Consider the following 19,283-nt stretch of genomic DNA (forward strand, 5'->3'; position numbering starts at 1 on the left):
GTAGACCACCCTTCCTTTAGAACAACGACCAGAAGTGTCCTCGTGTCCTCCACTGTTTTATCGCTCGCAAACCAGAGTCATTGTCTACTTGATTTGTTTGCACCAGATTCACTCATGCAGAAGGACATTTGAACCTCACTGCTGTACTTTATAGGCAAAGAGCGTGCCAGCTAGGGGATGATTATGAGTGGTTTGAGTTGTGAAAATTGTGCTTAAGATTATCCACAGATATTCTGCACGCAGTAGCCCTTCCCCCCAGTGGGCATTGGCAATTCAAAACTTTATTTACACACCGAGAAAAAAGGATGCACATTATCAGCAAACATTTGCATCCATTAATAATATCGTTTTTTGGGTGTGTGTGTTTGTGTGTCCCCTCGTTCAAACGGTGCGTTACAATGCATCCGCAAACAGCATTAAAAACCAACGGAATGACTTATCTCGTAACACAATTGGGGTGATTGCTCGTACGCCGCAGGAGGAAGGTGTTCCGGTGTTCCGATACGACAAGCGAACCCTCGGAGCTCGGCGAAGAAGAAGACTCATCGTTAGCGAGGCGGAAGTTGGGAAAGTTGTAAAAATCTTTTTGGCTTCGCCGAGTGTCGAAATGGTTGGTTCGCTGGGTTGAGTTTGAAGTTTTCTCCGCTCGCAATCTCGAGTGGTCTGTAAAGTTTAAATTATTCTTTATTATCAACACATATCGGGAAATCTATCGAAGAAGTGATCGATTTTATGGCCCCAGTACCATCCTCGCTCGCCCGCCCTTAAACGCTAGAACTTTGATGGATCTGATGGAAGCTAGCAAACTTTGTCGGTGAGGTTTTTGAGGTCAGGTCGCGGATTCGTTCCGTTCCGGAACGGTTCTTAGAACGCGCGCGAATGGCTACAAACTGCACAGGACGAAGAGATTCTCTGGTGAACACGGAATCTGGGAATCCTTTTACATCGGGCAAATCTTAACCACCAGCGTCTTCTTCCGTGTCCTGACGTGGTTATGCGCTTCGCTGTGTAAAGGGATTCGGTTGGTACATGTATGCTTTTGAACTTTCTGGCCACTCGAAAATGCATGGAGCGAAACTTTATCCGTATTGCTGTGCCACTATTCACGAATAGCGGGTGAATCTTTTTTCCTTTCGATGGGGGCTCCAGAGGCGTGCTGCAGAGGGGTTTTCCCGGAGGTCCCGGAGTGTACAGAGAGGAACGAAATATGTTGGAGCTTCAAGCTCATCGTTGTCCATTTTCTTTTCGCAGAGTTGTGGTTGCAGCCACCGAAAGAGAAGGGATATTGATTTTCTTTCCATTTCTCATCGAACCCAACCGTAACCGTACAAGTTAGCGCGAACGCAGGGAACAGACCTTAAGACCGTAAGGAACATATTTTAAGTCTCTTGGCGTTTTTTTTTCCTCTTTTGGCTCTCGTCTTTTGTAAAGGGAAAAATCTTCGTTTTGGGTGAAGAAAACAAGTACCCATCCGATAACTAACCTCTCCACACACACACAGGAGGAAAAAACGCCAAGGATCCAAACCCTCTAAAAACCATTGCAGACGATAAAAGAAATACGAGGTGCTTCTAAAGAGGACTTTTGCCTTTTTCCAGCAGCAAAAAAAAGCAAGTTAAGGAAAAAGAACATCTGCTTTTCCTACTGCTAGACGACTCCCAATACTTTGTTCCACTACAAAATGCGATTTTGCAATTTTCTTTCACCGAAATCGAGAGAGTGCGCGCGAGAGTACAGGATACAGCTCACACAGTATGATGAGCTTGAGTTTTCCGTTCCGCTTTCGACTTGCCCCGGTAAACATCAGGAAACTTTGCGATTTTCGTTTTCCACCGAATCGTCCTCCGCCGCACCTAATCGTTTGGATGCAATTTTGGTCCCTCCCGGTGTGTTTGTGTGAAAGAAAATGAAGCGCCTGCTTTTTACGATCTGCAGGGCCACCCGAGATAGGAGAGAAAGATCGACAGCTTCCCTGCCGCCCGCCGCCCGGTCTTTGCAAAACCCTGCCGACTGCTGTAAAATTGTCAAAACGGGACGGTAATTGTTCGGAAAGATGTTTAATGCAATTATTTCATGATTACGGTTCTCGGAATTTGCAGTTGCACTGACGATGACGACGGCGTACGACTGGCAGACAAGCCAGACCTGCTGGCACCTCACAGAACGTTGGGTGCATCTTGCCCTCTAACTCACACTCGCCTGGATTTTTTGCTTTTCTCCCGGCTGTTGACAGTTGACAGTAGAATCGCAAAATCGGTGTCTAGGGAGTAAGAATTCGGAACGGAGTGAGGTGCATGCAAAGAAGGAAAGGCAGACGAAGAAACGATGCTGACACAAACAGTTCGCGAATCTTCCATCTGATCGAGTTTTCCAGGTCCCGGGATTTTTCGTTTGCCGGTAGTAGTACCAACTTCACGATACATGACGGACTAGGAGCGTCCCGCTGTGAGGGTGTGTTCCCCGGGATCGGAAAATCTGCATGATGTAATAAATTTCCTTTTTTTTTCCTTCCCACACAGGCGAGTTCGTTTTTCGGGGCAATGTTCGAATGCGCTAGGCAAGCACAATTTACGTTCGCGCTGGATGCGGTTTGTTTAAGGCAAAGGCAGCGGACGGTAGATAAGGAAAAAACGGCAAACCGGAAAATCATTGCCCCTCTTTGCGTTTCCATCCATCACGTGCCCCGCTCCAAGTGGAAGGAAAAAGCTTCGCGAATCATTCAACCCGGGCTGTCTGCTTTTTTTTCTTTCTCTCTGCTTCTTTACGCTGCGCTGATTCTGATTCACATTTTCGTGGGCGAGTTCTTCGCTTTTGACAAATGAAATGTGCAGTTGTCAGCGAAATGGGTCGGATTGGGTGTTTAGCATGGGGTGGTCTTTGGTGAAGAACGGATGCACTATTTTGTCGCACCGTTCCTTGATGATGTGAGACCGTGAATGATGATGGGCCTCTGATGGGTTGTGATAACGATGTTTATGTCGGGTTCGGCGGTTCTCGCCTTCCGATGGCGTCGTCCCGGTTTGGACTCGAAATTCGATTTGAACCGTTTTTGTGCCGCGGGTGTGAGTCCTGATCAAGGAGAGCTGATTGCAAATTGTGTGTAGCTCTGTAGTCCAAAGCTGCAGCTAGTACGCTTTGGGAGATGCTTGCATACAGCAAATACAGGCACCCGTGTTAAGTGCCATTACAGCAACATCTTCGCACACATCAAAAGAACTGTACCCTGCCCGAGAATGTCGTTTTCTTTGCAGCAGGGTGTGCAATTTCGGTCAATCGATCGATCCGGAAATCGTCATCTCACAACGACGTGGAAAAGTTGTTCGTTTGTGGCCTGTTTTTCGCATTGCAACCGTACCAGCGGGCGATGAAGTAAAATATTTCAATATTACTTACAATTTATTATTCATTCGGGAAAGAAAGCGAACTGCTCCTGGGGCGGGTTTGGAATGCAATTATGATTTGCATTAAGGTCGGAATAATAAATGGGTAATGCATCGCCTTCGTTACGTTTGCGAGGTGGTGATTGCCTTCGTTGGTTGGTGTGGCGCGTAGCTAATCTCATTTGTAAATGGGTCTGAGGGTTTGGAAATGATGGCACAAATGTTTTGTCGGAAGACCCTTTTTAAGTCAGTGTCGTTTCTATTGAATGAGTGTTCAATTTAGCAGAGTGTTAATGAAAGTAATAAATCGGTACCTTGATGAATTCGAGAAAAGAAATTTATCGCTGGAAGATATGAATTGAGTTAATTTTATAGTTAGTTTTATGGTTTTTTTTTTTTCAATTGTGCAACCTCTCAATTTTGAGAGATATTTTTATGGCTAGTAAAGCATAACTGTTTAAGTAAAAGGAAAAATATGATATAAATAAAAACGTTAATAATATGAAAATTATTAAAAAAATATTAAAATGCCTGAACAATGTGCAAAACATCAGAATTTAGGACAATATTTATTCCATAAAGAAATAAAAAAATGAGAAAACTGTCTATGAATTAGAGAACTAAGAGAACATAAGCAATATAATAAATCAAAACAACCAAATAAGCAGACTGGTAGAGGAACGACCTCTTAGATCATGCCTGCCACTACTGGCTAACTAGACTTATTCGATACCACGTAGTTGGGTAGTCAGTCCTCACTATGAGGAAACGGCCCAGATGGGATTAGAACCCCGGTTCTGCCATGTGAAGATCGGCGCCACTGTCGTATCCACTACCGGGCTGCCTTCAGGGCTTACACACTCAATCAGACATGGTAAAGCAAATAAATGTTTTCACGTGAATTTACATTGCCACCGTGAACCCGTAATTTGGCATCCTGAATCTGCAAATGGCATAGCGAAGATTGGTTCGGTCAATCAAATTAACTCGTTTGGCTAGTTTCCTTTTGTTGTGATTTTCGGCTATAAAATAAATTTCCAACTCTAAGATTCATAAGATTACTTAATGATTCAATAGTAACGGTTCAATTTTACAGCCTAAAATCTACAAAAACCGGACTGGCTAATTTTCTTATATTTTTGACCAATCCAATATTTTCTATGCCATTTCTTGATTCACGATGACGAATTGTGGGTTTACGGTAGCAAAGTGTTTATTTGTGAAAACATTCAGGCGCTTTACGATGACCAGTTGGCTACGTGATCCTAGAGTATGTATATCAGTATCATACATAGAGCAAATATTAAAACATGGCATGACCTAAAGAAAATTAAACACTGAAAACTAAGAAAACTGAAACATCACCTTGGAAAAATAAGAAAAGGGAGTGGAGTTAAGAAAAACAATGGCCATACCATTTGGCGAGGAAAAGTTTTCCACCACCACCAAGTAAGCGGCCCTCCATCAGTATCCTGGTCACGGCACCAAAAAGTAGAAGAAAACACCGAATCATTTAAATAAAACCCTCCTCATTTTTAAGTCTCGCATCTGCCAACCACTTAAATTAATGCACAGTGTGTACCTTTCCAGGCATAAAACACATCTGCTATCATCGATTGGGCTCAGGTGCTGCCTGCCCCAAAGAAAAGAAAGCTCCCATTTTCCTGCCAGTCGCTGGTTTTTGGTTTTTGTCGTTGGCCAATTTTTAGCCCCAAAAAATGCAAATATGCTCCCCCACTCGACGAAAACGTGCCGTAACTTACCACCAAAATGACACTTGCTTGGGTGAAATGAAGCGCCGAGAGTGGGTGTGTGTGTGTATAAAAATGTGAAGCTTTCAATCACTTTCATATAGAGGAGACAAAAGAAAATGGAGAGCACGAGATTGAAATTGGCTACCTTACGGGAACGGTTCCTTTGTGGAGTGGAGACGCAGACGTAGTATTACCATCTTGTATGTAAATATGTTTACGTTGACAGGCCGCTCGAAGATAAGCGCTGCAAGTCGTTCAAAATCTGGCTGCTGCTGTCTTGACGTGCGGCAGCGCCCACTAAATGGGTGCTTATTAGCCAGACGAGGCACAAGAAGGACACTCAAACCGAGCAAATGCTAGCAGCAGGCAGCTGTGCTGGTAATAGAGCCATCGAGCTTTAACGTACCGTTGTACTTAAGGGAGAGTGGGCTCGTTTTGAAATCGCTTTTCCATCATCTTCTGCGCCGCGTAAGGCTATACCCGACAGCATGAACCGAAAGGGCAACATTACCATAATTATGATTTGATATTCTAATGATGATAATCGTGGTGATACGGCCAGCATATCGATTCCGATTTTTGGCAAATTTGACGTCTAAAGCTGTTTATCGAATAATCTGTGGTATGTTTAGTCACTGTTTCGAAGGAAAGCTGCCATGTTCGAACGAGAGCACTGCGATTTATTATCACAATGAGGCAAACATCTTCTACTGTTATGAAAGCTACACAAGGGAAGTGCTTAGTTCCGTGTGTTCATTTTTTTCTTTTTCTTTTGGTTTGTTTGCCTACACGGTCATCATTGGGGGAAATGGAATCGATACGGTTCAAGTGGGTATTGATTTTACTGCGCCAGAAATATGTACTAAACGACGACAATCGTTCCGAGTAAAGGCGCTTAAAATTATCGATCAATTTACAGCACATGATAACCGAACGGGAAGTGGGTTTGAAAAACCGGCAGCGGAGGACAAAAGGTTTGACATTTAAAGCCTTGTCGGTCGGTGTCTGGTTGAAGTCTTTTGTGTTACCGTCAGGTCGGAAACGGAGTATCAGTCGTTTCCTGTGTCATGTCACACTGGGTGTTTGATGGCGGGATGAACCCTAGAATATCCGGAATCTTGCTATGATTAAACCGAGCTCCACAGGAACTGAGTATAGGAACATCTTTAATATACACATTATTTAAATAAGGTCTAGAATGTCTAAAATGGTCTCTGGTCGTCTATAATCTCTAAAAAGGATAACTGTTTTGACCTGGAATACACTGTATTCTCCGTGTCCTAATATCTCTTATAAAATTGATAATTCTTCAATATTTTTATATCTTATCAAGATATAGATTTGAGTGGATACATAAATATATAACAAGCTTTATCCCTGGCATGTGGTTCAAAGTTCCGACTGTGACTCGAGAAATCACTTCCTCAGACAATGACCGCATCTCTTAATCTTTTTTTCTTATGTAACTACGTTAAGAGGATTCCACTGTCGGAGAATGCAAATGATGCAGTAAGCTATTTACTAATAAAAGTTCTTTTGCTTCTCTCTCTCTCTCTTGCAGGTGTTTAGTGCTGTGTGTATGTAGGCGACCTCTACTTCCAGATGCGTGTGGATCGATGAGCCAGCGTGTAGTGGCGAGAGGTTCGTCCTCCCGGTAGTGAAAGATGCGACAGAAGCGAATGCTTAAAGTGCGCATAAAGGTGATCCGTGTAATCCTTGCCTAGAAGAAGGAGTAGGCGAAGAAGAAAGCATAAATTAAAGCTTGTGTTTGTGTGCGTGCGTGTGTGTGTGTGTTTGTGAGTAGTTCCTATATGTTACCTATAATGTGTGTCGCACGGAGAAGGATGTCCTTCTCGTCGACGGTTGCCTGTGCGGTGCTCGTAGTGCTGGTGAGCAGCAGTGCCCTGTCGCTGGTGACCGGTGCCCACTGGGACCATGCCATCTTCCTGGACGACGACTATCGGCTGCTGTGGAGCATCACCGGCCAGGACATCACGTTCGAGGTGCAGGTCCGTACCCACGGTTACGTTGGACTGGGGTTTTCCAAGGACGGTACCATCTACGGTGCGGACATGGTGATCGGTTGGGTCGACCAGGGCCAGGTACACTTTCAGGTGAGTGCCAATCAATAAAATCGACCGTTGTGCTTCGAACGAGTTTGGAACTCCACTTCCCGGCCGTCCCGAAGAGTTATGCTACGTGATTAAATAAATATGTTGTGTAGCGGGCACCAGGACCAGGATCCAGGTCCAGATTTTCTCTGGCCCGAAAGGAGAGGGAAATTTATTGAAACTAAACAAACGGCCCATTTTCAGGTCATTTCTTCGTTCGAAAACAAAAGAGGCAAAAAACACAATCGTCCACCGAATACACCTTGTGTACAACGTGGAAAGTTGTATAATTTTCCCATTTGCAAGCGGCATTTTGGGTCGGCTTTTTTGTTGTTCTGTGCAAAATTAGACTCACAAACAAAAACCTAACTGCTGCACACAAAATCCCGAGCTGAAGAAGAAATGAAAAACAAAACGGGGAGGAAAAGAGGAAGAAGAAAAATCCATATCCGGAAAATGTGCGACAAAAACAAGCGTTGTATCTCTTTGTATTTTCTCGTAGGCGTTGTTGTGTACCGTTGACGCTAACAAAGGGGACAACGCGAATTTTGGGGACACTCCCTTCTTTTCCTCTCTCACTATCGGTCGATCCCCACATACATATATATACATCCCGGCTGAAGCTTTGATTGCCTTAGCCGGATATTTTATGGTTGGCGCTTGTTGGCTTGTTTTGTCTAGTTTCGTGTGTATCTGTGTTCTTCGCGGTAGACAAAACAGCAGGAAAGGTTTTTATTTTTAGGCGACATTGCTGTCTGTATTATTGCTTCCAGGGAAAATAAAAAGAAACAAAGCACCGTGTCCGAAACGCTTGGTGCCTTCAAGGGCAAGGACTAGGACACAAGCTGGATGGTGGATTTTCTGGTTCGCGCGTGGTTTGCTTTATTAATATGCACACAAGGATATTGGACGAGGAAAAGGACTGCTTTTCGGTCTAAAATCGTATTGTCATTTGTTTTTGGTTTTTCAGCGCTGAATGCATATTACTCTGTAATCAGGTTGAGATCAAGAGAATCCATAAATATATCGTATACTAAGGCATTAACAATTTGAAAGATGCTATAAAAAACAGACAGCATGCAGCCGCTATAATCAACTGACAGCACTTTGACTGCAATTTATGTCGCCGGATCGAGCTCTTCGTACTGTTGACTTAAAAAAAATGCAAAGAAATCATTCTTCAACAAATGATTCGGCAGTAATATTGTGCGGTCGAAGCTTCCCCGAGAATCCCCAAGCATCCGTTACACCAAAATGGCTTTAAATGGCTTTTGCAAGCTGGCAAGCTCCACAAGAAACTTCCAAATCATCGCACTAACTACCGGTAGACTAGACGAGTAGACACCTGAGATGAGCAACCTTCCAGTCCATGAGAATGAACGTCGACGAGCATCGTGTCCAGGGACCATAAATTATTTACGGATCGTTTCATCGCGCCGCTCGCACTCCCGGGTGAACGAAACGGAACCACGGCTCATCAATCGGCCATGACTTACGGGAACGGAACAGCAGAAAGTGGTGATTTATCGATGAAACCGCTCCAAGTGCACACTGCAGCCAGCTTCTCGCGCGGCCACTCGGTTGCACTCGGTTGTGTTTGTCTTCTGCTTTTCCCCCCGAGCAGACCAAGTCTTACCACCACCAATAAGGAAGTTGTACAAAATTAATTTTACCTTGATTTATTATTATTGCTTATTGTTTTTCAACATCGGTAGTAGCAACAGCGGCAACGGCAAGATGGCAGTTTAATATTCTTGCTGTGGAAAAGATTCGTACAAAAGCAACTTCAATTAGACATTTTTGGAGGAACGAAAAAACAAAACTGAGGTGAGGACACTTTCGGCACAGTGCTTAGGAATGTGTTTCTGCTTAAAGATCTCACACACCACCGTACGAAAGACATTCCTTTAACGGTGGAAAAACTTTTCCTTAACAAAGGCTCATTTTTCGGTGGGGGAATGGAAAATTGCAATTTGAAAATGTCCGTAGGTGATTGCCGCCGGCGCCATAAACCTGTCGAGCGGGCGCTACACAAAGGCAAAGCGCTTCTCGCACAGACACAGACGCACATTTGTACCTCATTTCATGGAAGCAAATCGTCCTTATCGTTGTTGTGCAGTGGCCAACGCTCCTCTCGGTACACAAGTACGCGCTATCTAATCTGAAGTTGTACTACTACAGCAATTGCTGTGCCAGAGGGGGGCGGGGGACAGCTCACCACTATTCCGACGCCGTACGCCGTAGCCGTTTCGATTTTGGGGAAGCCGAGCCCGGTTGTATGTATATCTCGTCACGCCACGCCATCGCATGTTTGAGCCAATGAGATTTTACTATTAATAATTTACTTTTACGATCTCACAACTACCACGTGCTCAGGTCTTTTTCCTGGGCTTTGTTTGAGAGGGGCGAATTGCGACTGCCTACGGATTGCTGTCAGAATCGCCCCCAAAAGAAGTAGAAAAAAAATGTGGAAATAGAACCCCAACAAAGAAGATTGAAGTAGTTCGACTCCGAGTGGCAGATAAAATCATCAGCCGTAATGGCGCAATGGCGGGAAAATCTGGGCTGTGGGGGGGAGGAAACTGTGTGAATCAAACCACGCAATCCACAATCGTTTCGGGGAACCGGAGGCAGGATTGTGGCTTAGAACAGGCAGAAGCAAAAAAAAAGGATACGCCACACAAAACGGCAAGATAGCCACAAAACCCTGAGAAAGCGAGCCTTTCGTGTTGAGTGAAAGGCGCATCCTGGTAACGCGCGCGCCTTATCGAGCACAGCACACTAATTCGTTTCCGTGCTGCCAAGGAAATCGTATCCAACGAGTTCCCATCTCCAAGTTCACCCGGAGCAAAATAAGCGAAGGGAAAATTAAATGCTCGCTCTTTATCATCGCCCTCCGGCACCTGCCAGAAGAAGGTTTCTTGTGGGAGGATTGGGTTTTTTTCCTTTGACGTTTGTATTTGTATTTGTTTGTATTTGTATTCTTGGTTCGGGAAGGATGAAGCTCGTTACCAAGTTATCAGCTTCTTATCGGTGGTTCGGCTCGGTGGCTCGGCAGCCCGGGGTGCCGGCATGGATCAGGCAAATGTCCGGCCGCCTGATTCATCGATCTGCTTTCGCCCTTTTCGTGCTTCATTGGAATCGGAATCGATTCAAATCTCGGGACGGGACGGGGTGGAAAAGTGCCTGGAAGGTGATGTCAGCACGTCGGAAAGGTGTGTGTGCGCGCAGAATGGCGAAACGGAACAATCTAATTTTGGGGTTTGTTCGCTCGACTCGTTTACTACTGCGGACCGTGGACCAGGACTCTGGGAGGTCGGAATCGGATGCAATAATACCGTCGAAAACAAGGCGTGGAATGTTGTACGTACCTCTCGTCTCGACACCTTGGTTTTTATGGAGGCTTCTGTCTCTCTCTCTCTGGCATCCGCACAATCGTAGCTGTATAAATGGATTATTACAGAGTCGCGAACGCAAATACCTACCCGGTGAGCTATAAAAATTTATAGCAACCGAATTACTTATTAATGCATACGAGATTCTGTTGACCTGAAGGAATTAATTAAATTGCAGATGAGGAATTGAACTGTAGACGTAGTTGCGGAGCAAGCATTTTTGCTCGAACTGATTATTCCAGCTTGATAGAGCCATTGAACTGAGCTGTGTGGTTCGTCATTAGAATAACAGTTTGGAAATAAGTATTAAGATGAAAAGCGTCACCTTCTTTAGTTGTTATCTTCATTACTTATCTTACTGTTTATGGGGTAGTATTATTGTAACTTAATTTGTGTTATTTACAACATCGGTTTCATCTTTATTTCTTGGTATTTTTAACCGTGAAATGAGAAACCATGTTGATGCTTTGAATTTCAGATTATTTTGTTTAAATTTAATATTAACGTTCCTACTATTTGACCAACTCTACACCTATAGTTTGGATGTGATGCATTAAATTAAAATCTAATGTTGTATTGCTATTTCTATTGAGTTGAGAAAGTGAGAATTGTTTATAAACATGTTTTTAATAAAATTTATATATTATTGATGTTTCTTGGATAGTTCCATTATTTATTCGAGTGTTCCTATTAAAGCGCTTAATTAAATTTGATCTTCAGAGACACTTTTATAATGCCCCTTGGCACTACAATCTCGAAAGGTCTCGGCCTGCCATGTTTGGTTTCCTGTTATTTGATTTTACCCAAAGCTGGATAGTGGGGATGGGATTTAAACCTCGGTTCTACCATGTGAAAACCGCCGACGCTGTCGCTTATTTAGTTGCTCTTTATACTAAAATATTTTAAACACTTGCAGTTAAGAAATGATATTCTTGTATGATGATTGTCCCATAGTGATGCGTTATTTGATCGTTCTTGTAAATGTTAGTAATGGAATATGCATGCTGTTACCATTTCTAAATAGTTATACCTTTTCTTATCTTGTCTAGATGTTTCTTTGCAAATAAATTTCGCTCTACAGATGTGCACTAACCCTCTCAAAATCACCTAAACCAAAGCGCCACACGTGCCCAAAATCCTTCCGGAAGCATCCTTTATTTCTTTCCAATCTGGCTGATGAATTCAATCACATTCGATCAGATAAAAACACCACCGGCAGATCTCGAATGCTGCAGACCGTTTTCTTTTTCCTTTTTCCAACAATCTATCGGTATCCTTTCGTTTTCACAGTAAAAAAAAACTAAAAGGCTTACCCTCTTCTCTGGCTGTCTTCTTTTGTTTGTGCCACGCAAGATATCCCTGGTAGGACCTCTCGAAGCCCGTGTACAGAATCGCTTTACCCGAAAAACACTCTGTTCTTAATGATCTAGAAATAATTTAATTTACGCTAAATTTATTCCACCAGGCCAATTCAGCAAACTTCGTTGGTCCCCGATAAGGTCCCGGGTATGTGTCCCGCTGCCCCTCTGCGTTCCATGGAGTAGTGCCATGGTGCCGGTGCTTTAAGTTGCACTTTCACCCGTTCATTGGTAACACACACCGCTTGGGGAGCTGTAATTAAGAAGACCCCAGCAGCGGTAGCGAACGGCGGAAAGGAACAACGGTTTTCTGGTGGTTTAATGCGCTGGAAATGAGTTCTTAGCTGTCCTGTGGCGTGGAGGATTTCCAAGCGGGTTTTTTTGTCTACTACGCTTACTGATATCGATCGTTGTATTTTGACCAGATTTTGGAAGGTGTCTGTGTGTGTGTGTGTGTGCGCGCCCTATCCGCCACATCCGGAAGTAGCCCAATATCACCCTCATCACCACCTGCGTTTTGGGGCAGGGATGGTAGGTAACCTTCCCGCCCCTTGAGTTTTTGTTGTGTATGGGTGAATCGAAATTAATGAGGTTTTACTTATGGAGGTTGAGATTTATTGCTATCACGTGTTAGTCTGTTTCTGCTCGTGTTATGTAGTAAGGCTGGTGGCATTGCTCGGTTGTATACAACTAGTCGGATGGATTTGTATGGGATTTGACAGCTGAGATTTGGTTGTACACGACCGTCCGACCAAAATCAAAAATTTTTGATTTTGGTCGGACGGTCGTGTAAACCGAGTGAACTCGCTGGTATAAACTCAAAAAAAACCTTTGTTTTTCTTCAAATGACGGATTGCGGGATTATTTGTAAACAAGTGATTTTGCTACAAACAGCTACATCGCCATGGCAAAAACTGTAATTGACGAAGAATTTTTGATCTCTTTAGTGCAAGAACGGCGCTTTCTTTGGGATCTGCGCGATCGCATGTATAAGAATAGAGCGGTGACAAATAAAGCGTGGAATGAGATAGGAGCGGAGCTTAATGTTGAAGGTATGTATCTGTTAAAAGTCGCTGTGTGTGGCATGGAGGTTCTCATAAAACTAGTCTTTCATTAACTGCATCTGATATTTCGTTGTATCTTATCGATCCATCCATGTATCCAGTTTGCTGCGGGAACAAACCGGCAAACGAGTGGGTTGAATAAGTGAAGAATGAACAGACCCGATACTCTCGCGCTAGTTTCTTCGTTGCGTTGTATATCACCCCGGATGATAATGATAAGATTGGGCTTTTCCTTGATTAACCAGAATCGGATATTAACGGCGGACCCTTGTTGATAACGATCTTTTTCCGGTAAACGTATTTTTAGGATTGGGTGAGTAAGAACAACTGTTGCAATCTGAAACAGCTGTGTATTTAAACAGTAGTGTATTGTTCTCGCAAGGTCTATTGAACGTCTGATTTCTACCGATCATTAATTCTACCGAGTAGAGAAATCTTGATTTGATTTTTGTTATAGTTTTTCTTTGTTTTTGGCATGCAAGAAAATAGAAGATTCATGAACGATGACTAGTTATGTTGACATCGTTTGCATACTCGCATAGTTAGGACAACTCATCTACCAATTTGAAATCGTCGTCGACAAGTAAAATTTTACGTTCCTGTCAATCTTATCAATACGATCCTAGCAGCATCGAGGTTCAGACGGATTTAAAAGTAAAGTGTAATAACTTTATAATGAAAAAGGAATAATTTACATCCAGGGTTTGTACCGTTTTTTAGTAATTTTTCGCTAATTATTTGATTTCAAAAATATCATATATTTTTTAATATAATGATGAGTCGAGGCTCAATGAGTTTTCATTCGTTAGATGTTAGCACAATAAGAGGACCATTCTCACGGTTGCATATAGTACGTCGCTACTCCTTCGAGACACACACTTTCACACATGTACAGGTAATATTTATTATTGTTTTGTGGTACTTATTTATAGCAAAGACAATAAGTATGCGAACCATTTACTGTCTCATCAGACGGATGATTTAAATCTAATTGTAAGTTTTAGGAACTATTCATTCCCAAACGTTATAACTGTATCGAAAATTTGGATTACATCCAAGTAAATAAAAATGAAAGTATTCTCATTTTAATGCGCAAAATCAAATGAATTGGTACACTTTGTTCTATTACAATTGTTACCATTCTAGCGTATTTTTTATCTTACTATGTTATGTGCATTGCTATGGCGTTGCTCGACCCCAAAATAGTTTTATATGGATAGAAATGTTTTAATAGTACTAACGCAAAATATAATATGGACCACAACGCTGGTTTTAGGATAGAAAACGTTACTTTAAAATCAATCAATAACTAACAATACAGCATCGATACATATGAGCACATAACAATACTCACATCATCAGAACATATGAACCCATAACAACTATAAAGTAGTTATCTTTTTAAAATGTAATCTATAATTACGTCTCGCTGCTGTTTTGTTTCAGTATTACGTAGTTCTTAATCTCATTATCTCAGTCTCTCTAAGGAGTTATAATATTAATGTCACATAATTAATGTTTTTAATAATATTTTATTTAATATTTTTATTACATTTATATATTTTTTCCACAATTGATGAAAAACTAAGATGAATCGCTCTATATCCGCTACGATGAATGGTTTTTTTGCATTGCCGGTTCTAGCATTAAAAAGCATAATCCCGAATTGATGGAGAATCCATAGAAAACAGCAGTAAAACGTACAATGTTGCTCGTGGTCATGATGAAGCTAGAACGGTGTACCACTACGTTTCGCGAATGGTGCTGTGGTATGTGTATTTAAGACTCTTTAGTATCTTGCGCTTCGAATACTGTAATCGAAATCGCTCAATTCATTTACGATAATTAAAAAACTGCCGACATCCGAAAAATTATACTTTTGCTGAAAAGTATGGCCAAAAAATATTGATATTAATGTACATATAATTTTTTTCATGTATAAGCAAAAAATATAGGTTTATTGATAAATAAAATAATCCTTTTTTTAATCATAATTTTAATAAAATTTTCCTGATGAAAGTTGTATGTTTGGAAAATAACGTTCGATGAAAAAGGGAATTTTTGAAAGTATTGAGAAAACAAGCTTAAAAAAGGTATGCACATGATACATTTTAAAATATGAGAAAAAAATGCTTACAGCAAAACAGCTGATAGAATTGGCATGATAAAAAAATCACTTACAGTCGTATAGTTACGAATAACAACATGAAACGAGAATACATAAATTTAACTAAAAACAATGCAAACATCACTGCAAATAGGAGAAAGGATATAATCTACAAACCAACAATGTATACTGATAGCCAAACAATGTGCAGCATCATAAAAAGAAAGTAATTAAACAGCCATATCGATTAAAGCAGTCGAATTGCCTAAAGATTGTGAAATCTATTTATTTTACAAACCATTTATGAAATTATTCATGTCTACTACAAAAATAGTCCTTGAAACTGTCTCTAATTTCTGTTGCCTCACGAGAGGCATGATTATTCGCCCTATATCTTGCGTTAGAATTGCAATTTACGGAACCTGAATTTGAATCACCAGGAGTTGTAACAGTCTCTCTAAAATCAATGCATAAATTATGCAACAAGCATGCTGCTTTCACTAATACTGTAGCGTGGTCCGGTGTTATTTGTAGTTCGGTTTTTAAGAACCGCCATTTTGCTACAAGTATTCCGAAAGCGCATTCTACGCATCGCCTTGCAATGGAGAGCCTCTCGTTGAAATGCAATTTTGCAGCATCTGCATTGTTGTCTGGGTAGGGGCGCAGCAAAAAGTTCTTCAGAGGGTAACCCTGGTCGCCGATGAAGACATAAGGTAAGCTTCGCGTAGTCCCCGGAAGAGGTTTGGGAGCCGGGATATTCAAACGATTAGAACGTATGAGTTCATACAATGTGGATGAATTAAATACACCACTATCACAGCGGCTTCCGTATTCTCCTATATCTACGCAAATAAATTTGCAGTTAGCATCTGCAACACCTTGCAAATGCAAAGAAAAATATTTCTTGTAATTAAAATATTGTGTTCCAGATTTGGCGGGAGCCTTAATCCGCACATGTTTTCCATCAATGGCCCCAAGACAGTTAGGAAAATTCCACTGGTCCAAAAATTCTTTTTCCACTCTCTCAAATGCAGACGTCGTCGGAAGCGGAATAAATTCTGAGTTGAGTGTGTTCCAAATCGCATCACATGTCTCATAAATAATGTTTCCAATTGTATTATGAGCCATACAAAAGCTGAACGATAATGACTTGAAGGGGATTCCAGTTGATAAAAATCTGAAAGCAAAAAAAAAACAAAATATTGGTTACAAAGGAATTTTTGAAGAAGAAATTAAAATTATATAAAAATAACTTATTACAAAATATTAAATTTAGTGTAAAGCTTCATAACATGTATGTAATGTGTGGTACATTTTGTTTTGTTTCAGGAGAAATTGCAAAACACAAATGGCGTATTTTGCGTGACATCTTTGCACGCAAGTTTTCTGAAACGCAGCAGCCATCTGGGTCAGGATACAAGCATATCCGATGGAAATTTTTCAACCAGATGAGTTTCTTGAAAGATACGCTTGCATCCAGACCCAGAATGGGTAATCTGGAATTAGCAGGATGTATGTATGAAAAATATTTCGAATTATTTACATTAAATCATTCATCATTTCATGTATGATTATTAGCCGCACATGAAACCGAAGAGTACCTCGAGGAAGAACTCATGACGGAGGAGAACCAATATAACCAGCCGCAGGATTATGGAAAGGCAGCAGACGCAGAAAAGCATACATCAAGTAGCCAACCATCAGGCAGCAGGCCAAAACGCGCTTCTGATGCTGTGTTACTAGAAAATCTGTTGCTCATGGAAAAGGAAAGGCACGAGATGGCGAAACAACAAAAGACTGGCAACTATTACGCGATGATGAGTTTGGTTACGTTAATGGACAAATTAGAGATAGAGGATCAAATTGAAGTACGCGACGAAATTTTGCGTTTTGGGCACCGCGTGCTAAAAGAGAAATTTAGTAATTATAAGGATAATTGTTAAGATATTTAAGATAATAAATAATAATAGTTACGGTAATAGTAAGGTAATAAGGGAAAAGGTAATAGTTACAGTTTGTTTAGATGATAGTTATCTATAAAAAATGATTTTTTGTTAACATGAATTGCATTACGTTATTGTTTAAGTGTTTTTATTTACGTTTAACAGAATTCATATGTTCCTATAAACTTTAAAAATTAATAAACTACCAAATATGCCTTCATTTACCAATTCAATTCAATTACCATTCGGTTGTAGAGCGCAGTAGAAAGAGAGTTGATTCTAAGTTTTGTACCATTATTTATAAATTTTGCAAGGAGCCGAAAGCTCCGTATTTAATGAAAGTGGCTTCGGCTTTCGTTCAATCCGATCAAAATTTTGCCCTAGCTTAAACATCTCCTTATATCCTTACATCCTATCCTTAACTTCTATCGTTGGTGAGTTCGGCTCACCTTCGGTATGTCATGGGAACTCTGACGCTTTCCTTTGTAACATAACGTTTTAACACTATGAGCAAAGATACTAGTACTTTAATATAAACCGCCATAGATTTACAAAAATCCTTACAACTAAGATTTAAAACCACATACCTGAGAGTCACCATTAATCTCTCCTCTGGACTAATGTATGGAACGTGTGTGGGCTGTTTTGTGATGAGATGTTCTATCTTTCCCAAAATGTAGTCAAATGTTCTTTTTGACATCCTCATATATTCGAAAAACTTCTGTTCGTCTTGTTGAAGTTTTGGAAACAACACGTAGTATTGCCCGTTTAGCTTGCGATCCTTAAATATACTGTTGACTTCATTCCGCCTTTGTTTTTGCAACAATAAGTAACGCAAGGCGAGGCTCGTACTCCGTAAAATCTTTTGTTCAGTATCAGAATCCATTCTGCAAATAGAAAAAAAATATTTGAAGTAAAAACTTTGTATTGTTTATAACATCTAACCAACAGATAACAGACGTTTCCACATGCGTCTGCAAAAACGTTATTGAACTTGATCGGCCCGGGGTGTGATTCAGTCTCACAGGACTGGCTGGCACAGATAAAATAAAAAAGAGAAACTCCTTCGTATGCGGAGGTGCTAGGCTTCGAAAGGCGGAGCGAGACAATGCCGAATGTGTCTGTTCACAATGTAACCGAGTACCAAAAGGATGCTCAGGGCAAATTATACACGACAAGATGACCAATATTCATCACTCCGGTGGACAGGCCCGGCTACCGAAACTGAGAAGCTGTTTTGTGTCGGCCGTATGTCGGAGGAGGTGTATTCCTCCTGGTGTTTGCTGCAGCGATCATGTTGCAGCTGTTTTTGTAATAAACCTAATATATAACCATATATATGGTTAATATTATAACCAGTTTAAAACAGATAAACTCACATTTAATTTTCTTTTTTCGTTAAAAACGATGAACTCGCTTATTTTGTCGAAACGGATAACTCGCGAACCTGATTTATTTGTGTTTATGCCTTCTTTGTTTGTTTACATCCAAATGTCAAACCGAAAAAAGTCGTGCAACCAAATCTGACGAGCAATGACACGCTTCTCGAGGTCGTATACAACCAAAGTCGTATACAACCGAGCAATGCCACCAGCCTAACAACCATTGAGCATAACACCATCCGGTGGAATAGGGCCGTGAGCGAGAGAGAGAGAGAGAAAAAAATGAAATAAAACACGTTAGTTACCAAGATTTCGAGGTACCTTTTTACGATTTCGAATTCGATTATTTCATTCCACCTGGACGACCCTGGTGCCCACCGCTCGTTACCTGAAAACGGAACCGATGAATATAGAGAAGAAGCAGAATGCGAAGGAAGGAGTAACGTTAGCCCTGGGGTTTTTTTCTTCCAAGTCTCATCCTGTTTTGACCCCACACACCGGACAGGATATTCGTTTTCGGAAATTAAGCTGTTTTATTTCTCGGTCGCCAGTTTCGGTACGGGTCGGTTATTTATTGATGGTGGGCGATAACTACCCTGCTAGCAACCAAAACCACCATGTTCGCGAAAATCGTTTCGTGAAGTGTAGATTAAATAAAAAAAAAATCCTCGGCACTACGTGGTCCTGTGTGACCAAGGATGCTTTTTTTTTCTCTCTCTCTCTCTCTCTCTCTCTCTCTCTCTCTCTCTTTCTCTCTCACTCTCTCCATTTAATCCATTTGGATGATCT

General features: G+C 41.3%; 3 protein-coding genes across 12 annotated transcripts in view; 2 read left to right on the forward strand and 1 right to left on the reverse strand.

Annotated features, from left to right (window-relative positions):
- Positions 1 to 19,283, forward strand: part of LOC118507460 (MOXD1 homolog 2-like) — a 171,811-nt gene that overhangs the window by 83,701 nt on the left and 68,827 nt on the right. For both annotated transcript variants that reach the window (XM_036045953.1, XM_036045952.1), the window contains exon 3: positions 6,696 to 7,248. In XM_036045953.1, coding sequence (XP_035901846.1) covers positions 6,946 to 7,248 — 303 coding nt within the window. In that variant the 5' untranslated portion in view covers positions 6,696 to 6,945. The remainder of the gene's footprint in view (positions 1 to 6,695; positions 7,249 to 19,283) is intronic.
- LOC118507464 lies at positions 12,657 to 18,448 on the forward strand. 8 transcript variants are annotated; one of them, XR_004905654.1, is made up of 3 exons: positions 12,659 to 13,050; positions 13,164 to 13,375; positions 18,064 to 18,448. XR_004905654.1 is itself a non-coding variant. In XM_036045957.1 (2 exons), exons 1-2 carry the CDS (start codon positions 12,903 to 12,905, stop codon positions 17,110 to 17,112), a joined length of 513 nt encoding a protein of 170 aa, XP_035901850.1. In that variant the 5' UTR covers positions 12,657 to 12,902; the 3' UTR covers positions 17,113 to 17,332. The 8 variants fall into 8 exon arrangements, 2 of the variants coding, with proteins under 2 accessions (XP_035901850.1, XP_035901851.1); XR_004905651.1 differs by lacking the exon at positions 18,064 to 18,448 and adding an exon at positions 14,652 to 15,056; XR_004905650.1 differs by lacking the exon at positions 18,064 to 18,448 and adding an exon at positions 13,445 to 14,147.
- LOC118507461 (protein ALP1-like) lies at positions 13,947 to 18,724 on the reverse strand. Of its 2 annotated transcripts, none has more exons than XR_004905648.1 (3): positions 18,492 to 18,658; positions 17,700 to 17,999; positions 13,947 to 14,944 (listed from the first exon to the last, which is right to left on the reverse strand). XR_004905648.1 is itself a non-coding variant. In XM_036045954.1 (3 exons), exons 2-3 carry the CDS (start codon positions 17,996 to 17,998, stop codon positions 15,479 to 15,481), a joined length of 1,167 nt encoding a protein of 388 aa, XP_035901847.1. In that variant the 5' UTR covers position 17,999; positions 18,492 to 18,724; the 3' UTR covers positions 15,413 to 15,478. The 2 variants fall into 2 exon arrangements, 1 of the variants encoding a protein (XP_035901847.1); XM_036045954.1 differs by lacking the exon at positions 13,947 to 14,944 and adding an exon at positions 15,413 to 16,346 and having other exon boundaries at positions 18,492 to 18,724.

The sequence above is a fragment of the Anopheles stephensi genome, chromosome 2, assembly GCF_013141755.1.
Source record: "Anopheles stephensi strain Indian chromosome 2, UCI_ANSTEP_V1.0, whole genome shotgun sequence".
NCBI classification, from domain to species: Eukaryota; Metazoa; Arthropoda; class Insecta; order Diptera; family Culicidae; genus Anopheles; species Anopheles stephensi.

Bases quoted from the DNA above. Each gene is read 5' to 3' on its own strand.
- LOC118507464 (XM_036045957.1), top strand. From the start codon at position 12,903: ATGGCAAAAACTGTAATTGACGAAGAATTTTTGATCTCTTTAGTGCAA. The intron at 13,051-16,747 runs GTATGTATCTGT...TATGATTATTAG, and splicing joins AGCGGAGCTTAATGTTGAAG to CCGCACATGAAACCGAAGAG.
- LOC118507461 (XM_036045954.1), bottom strand. From the start codon at position 17,998: ATGGATTCTGATACTGAACAAAAGATTTTACGGAGTACGAGCCTCGCC. The intron at 16,347-17,699 runs GTATGTGGTTTT...TTTTGCTTTCAG, and splicing joins AGATTAATGGTGACTCTCAG to ATTTTTATCAACTGGAATCC.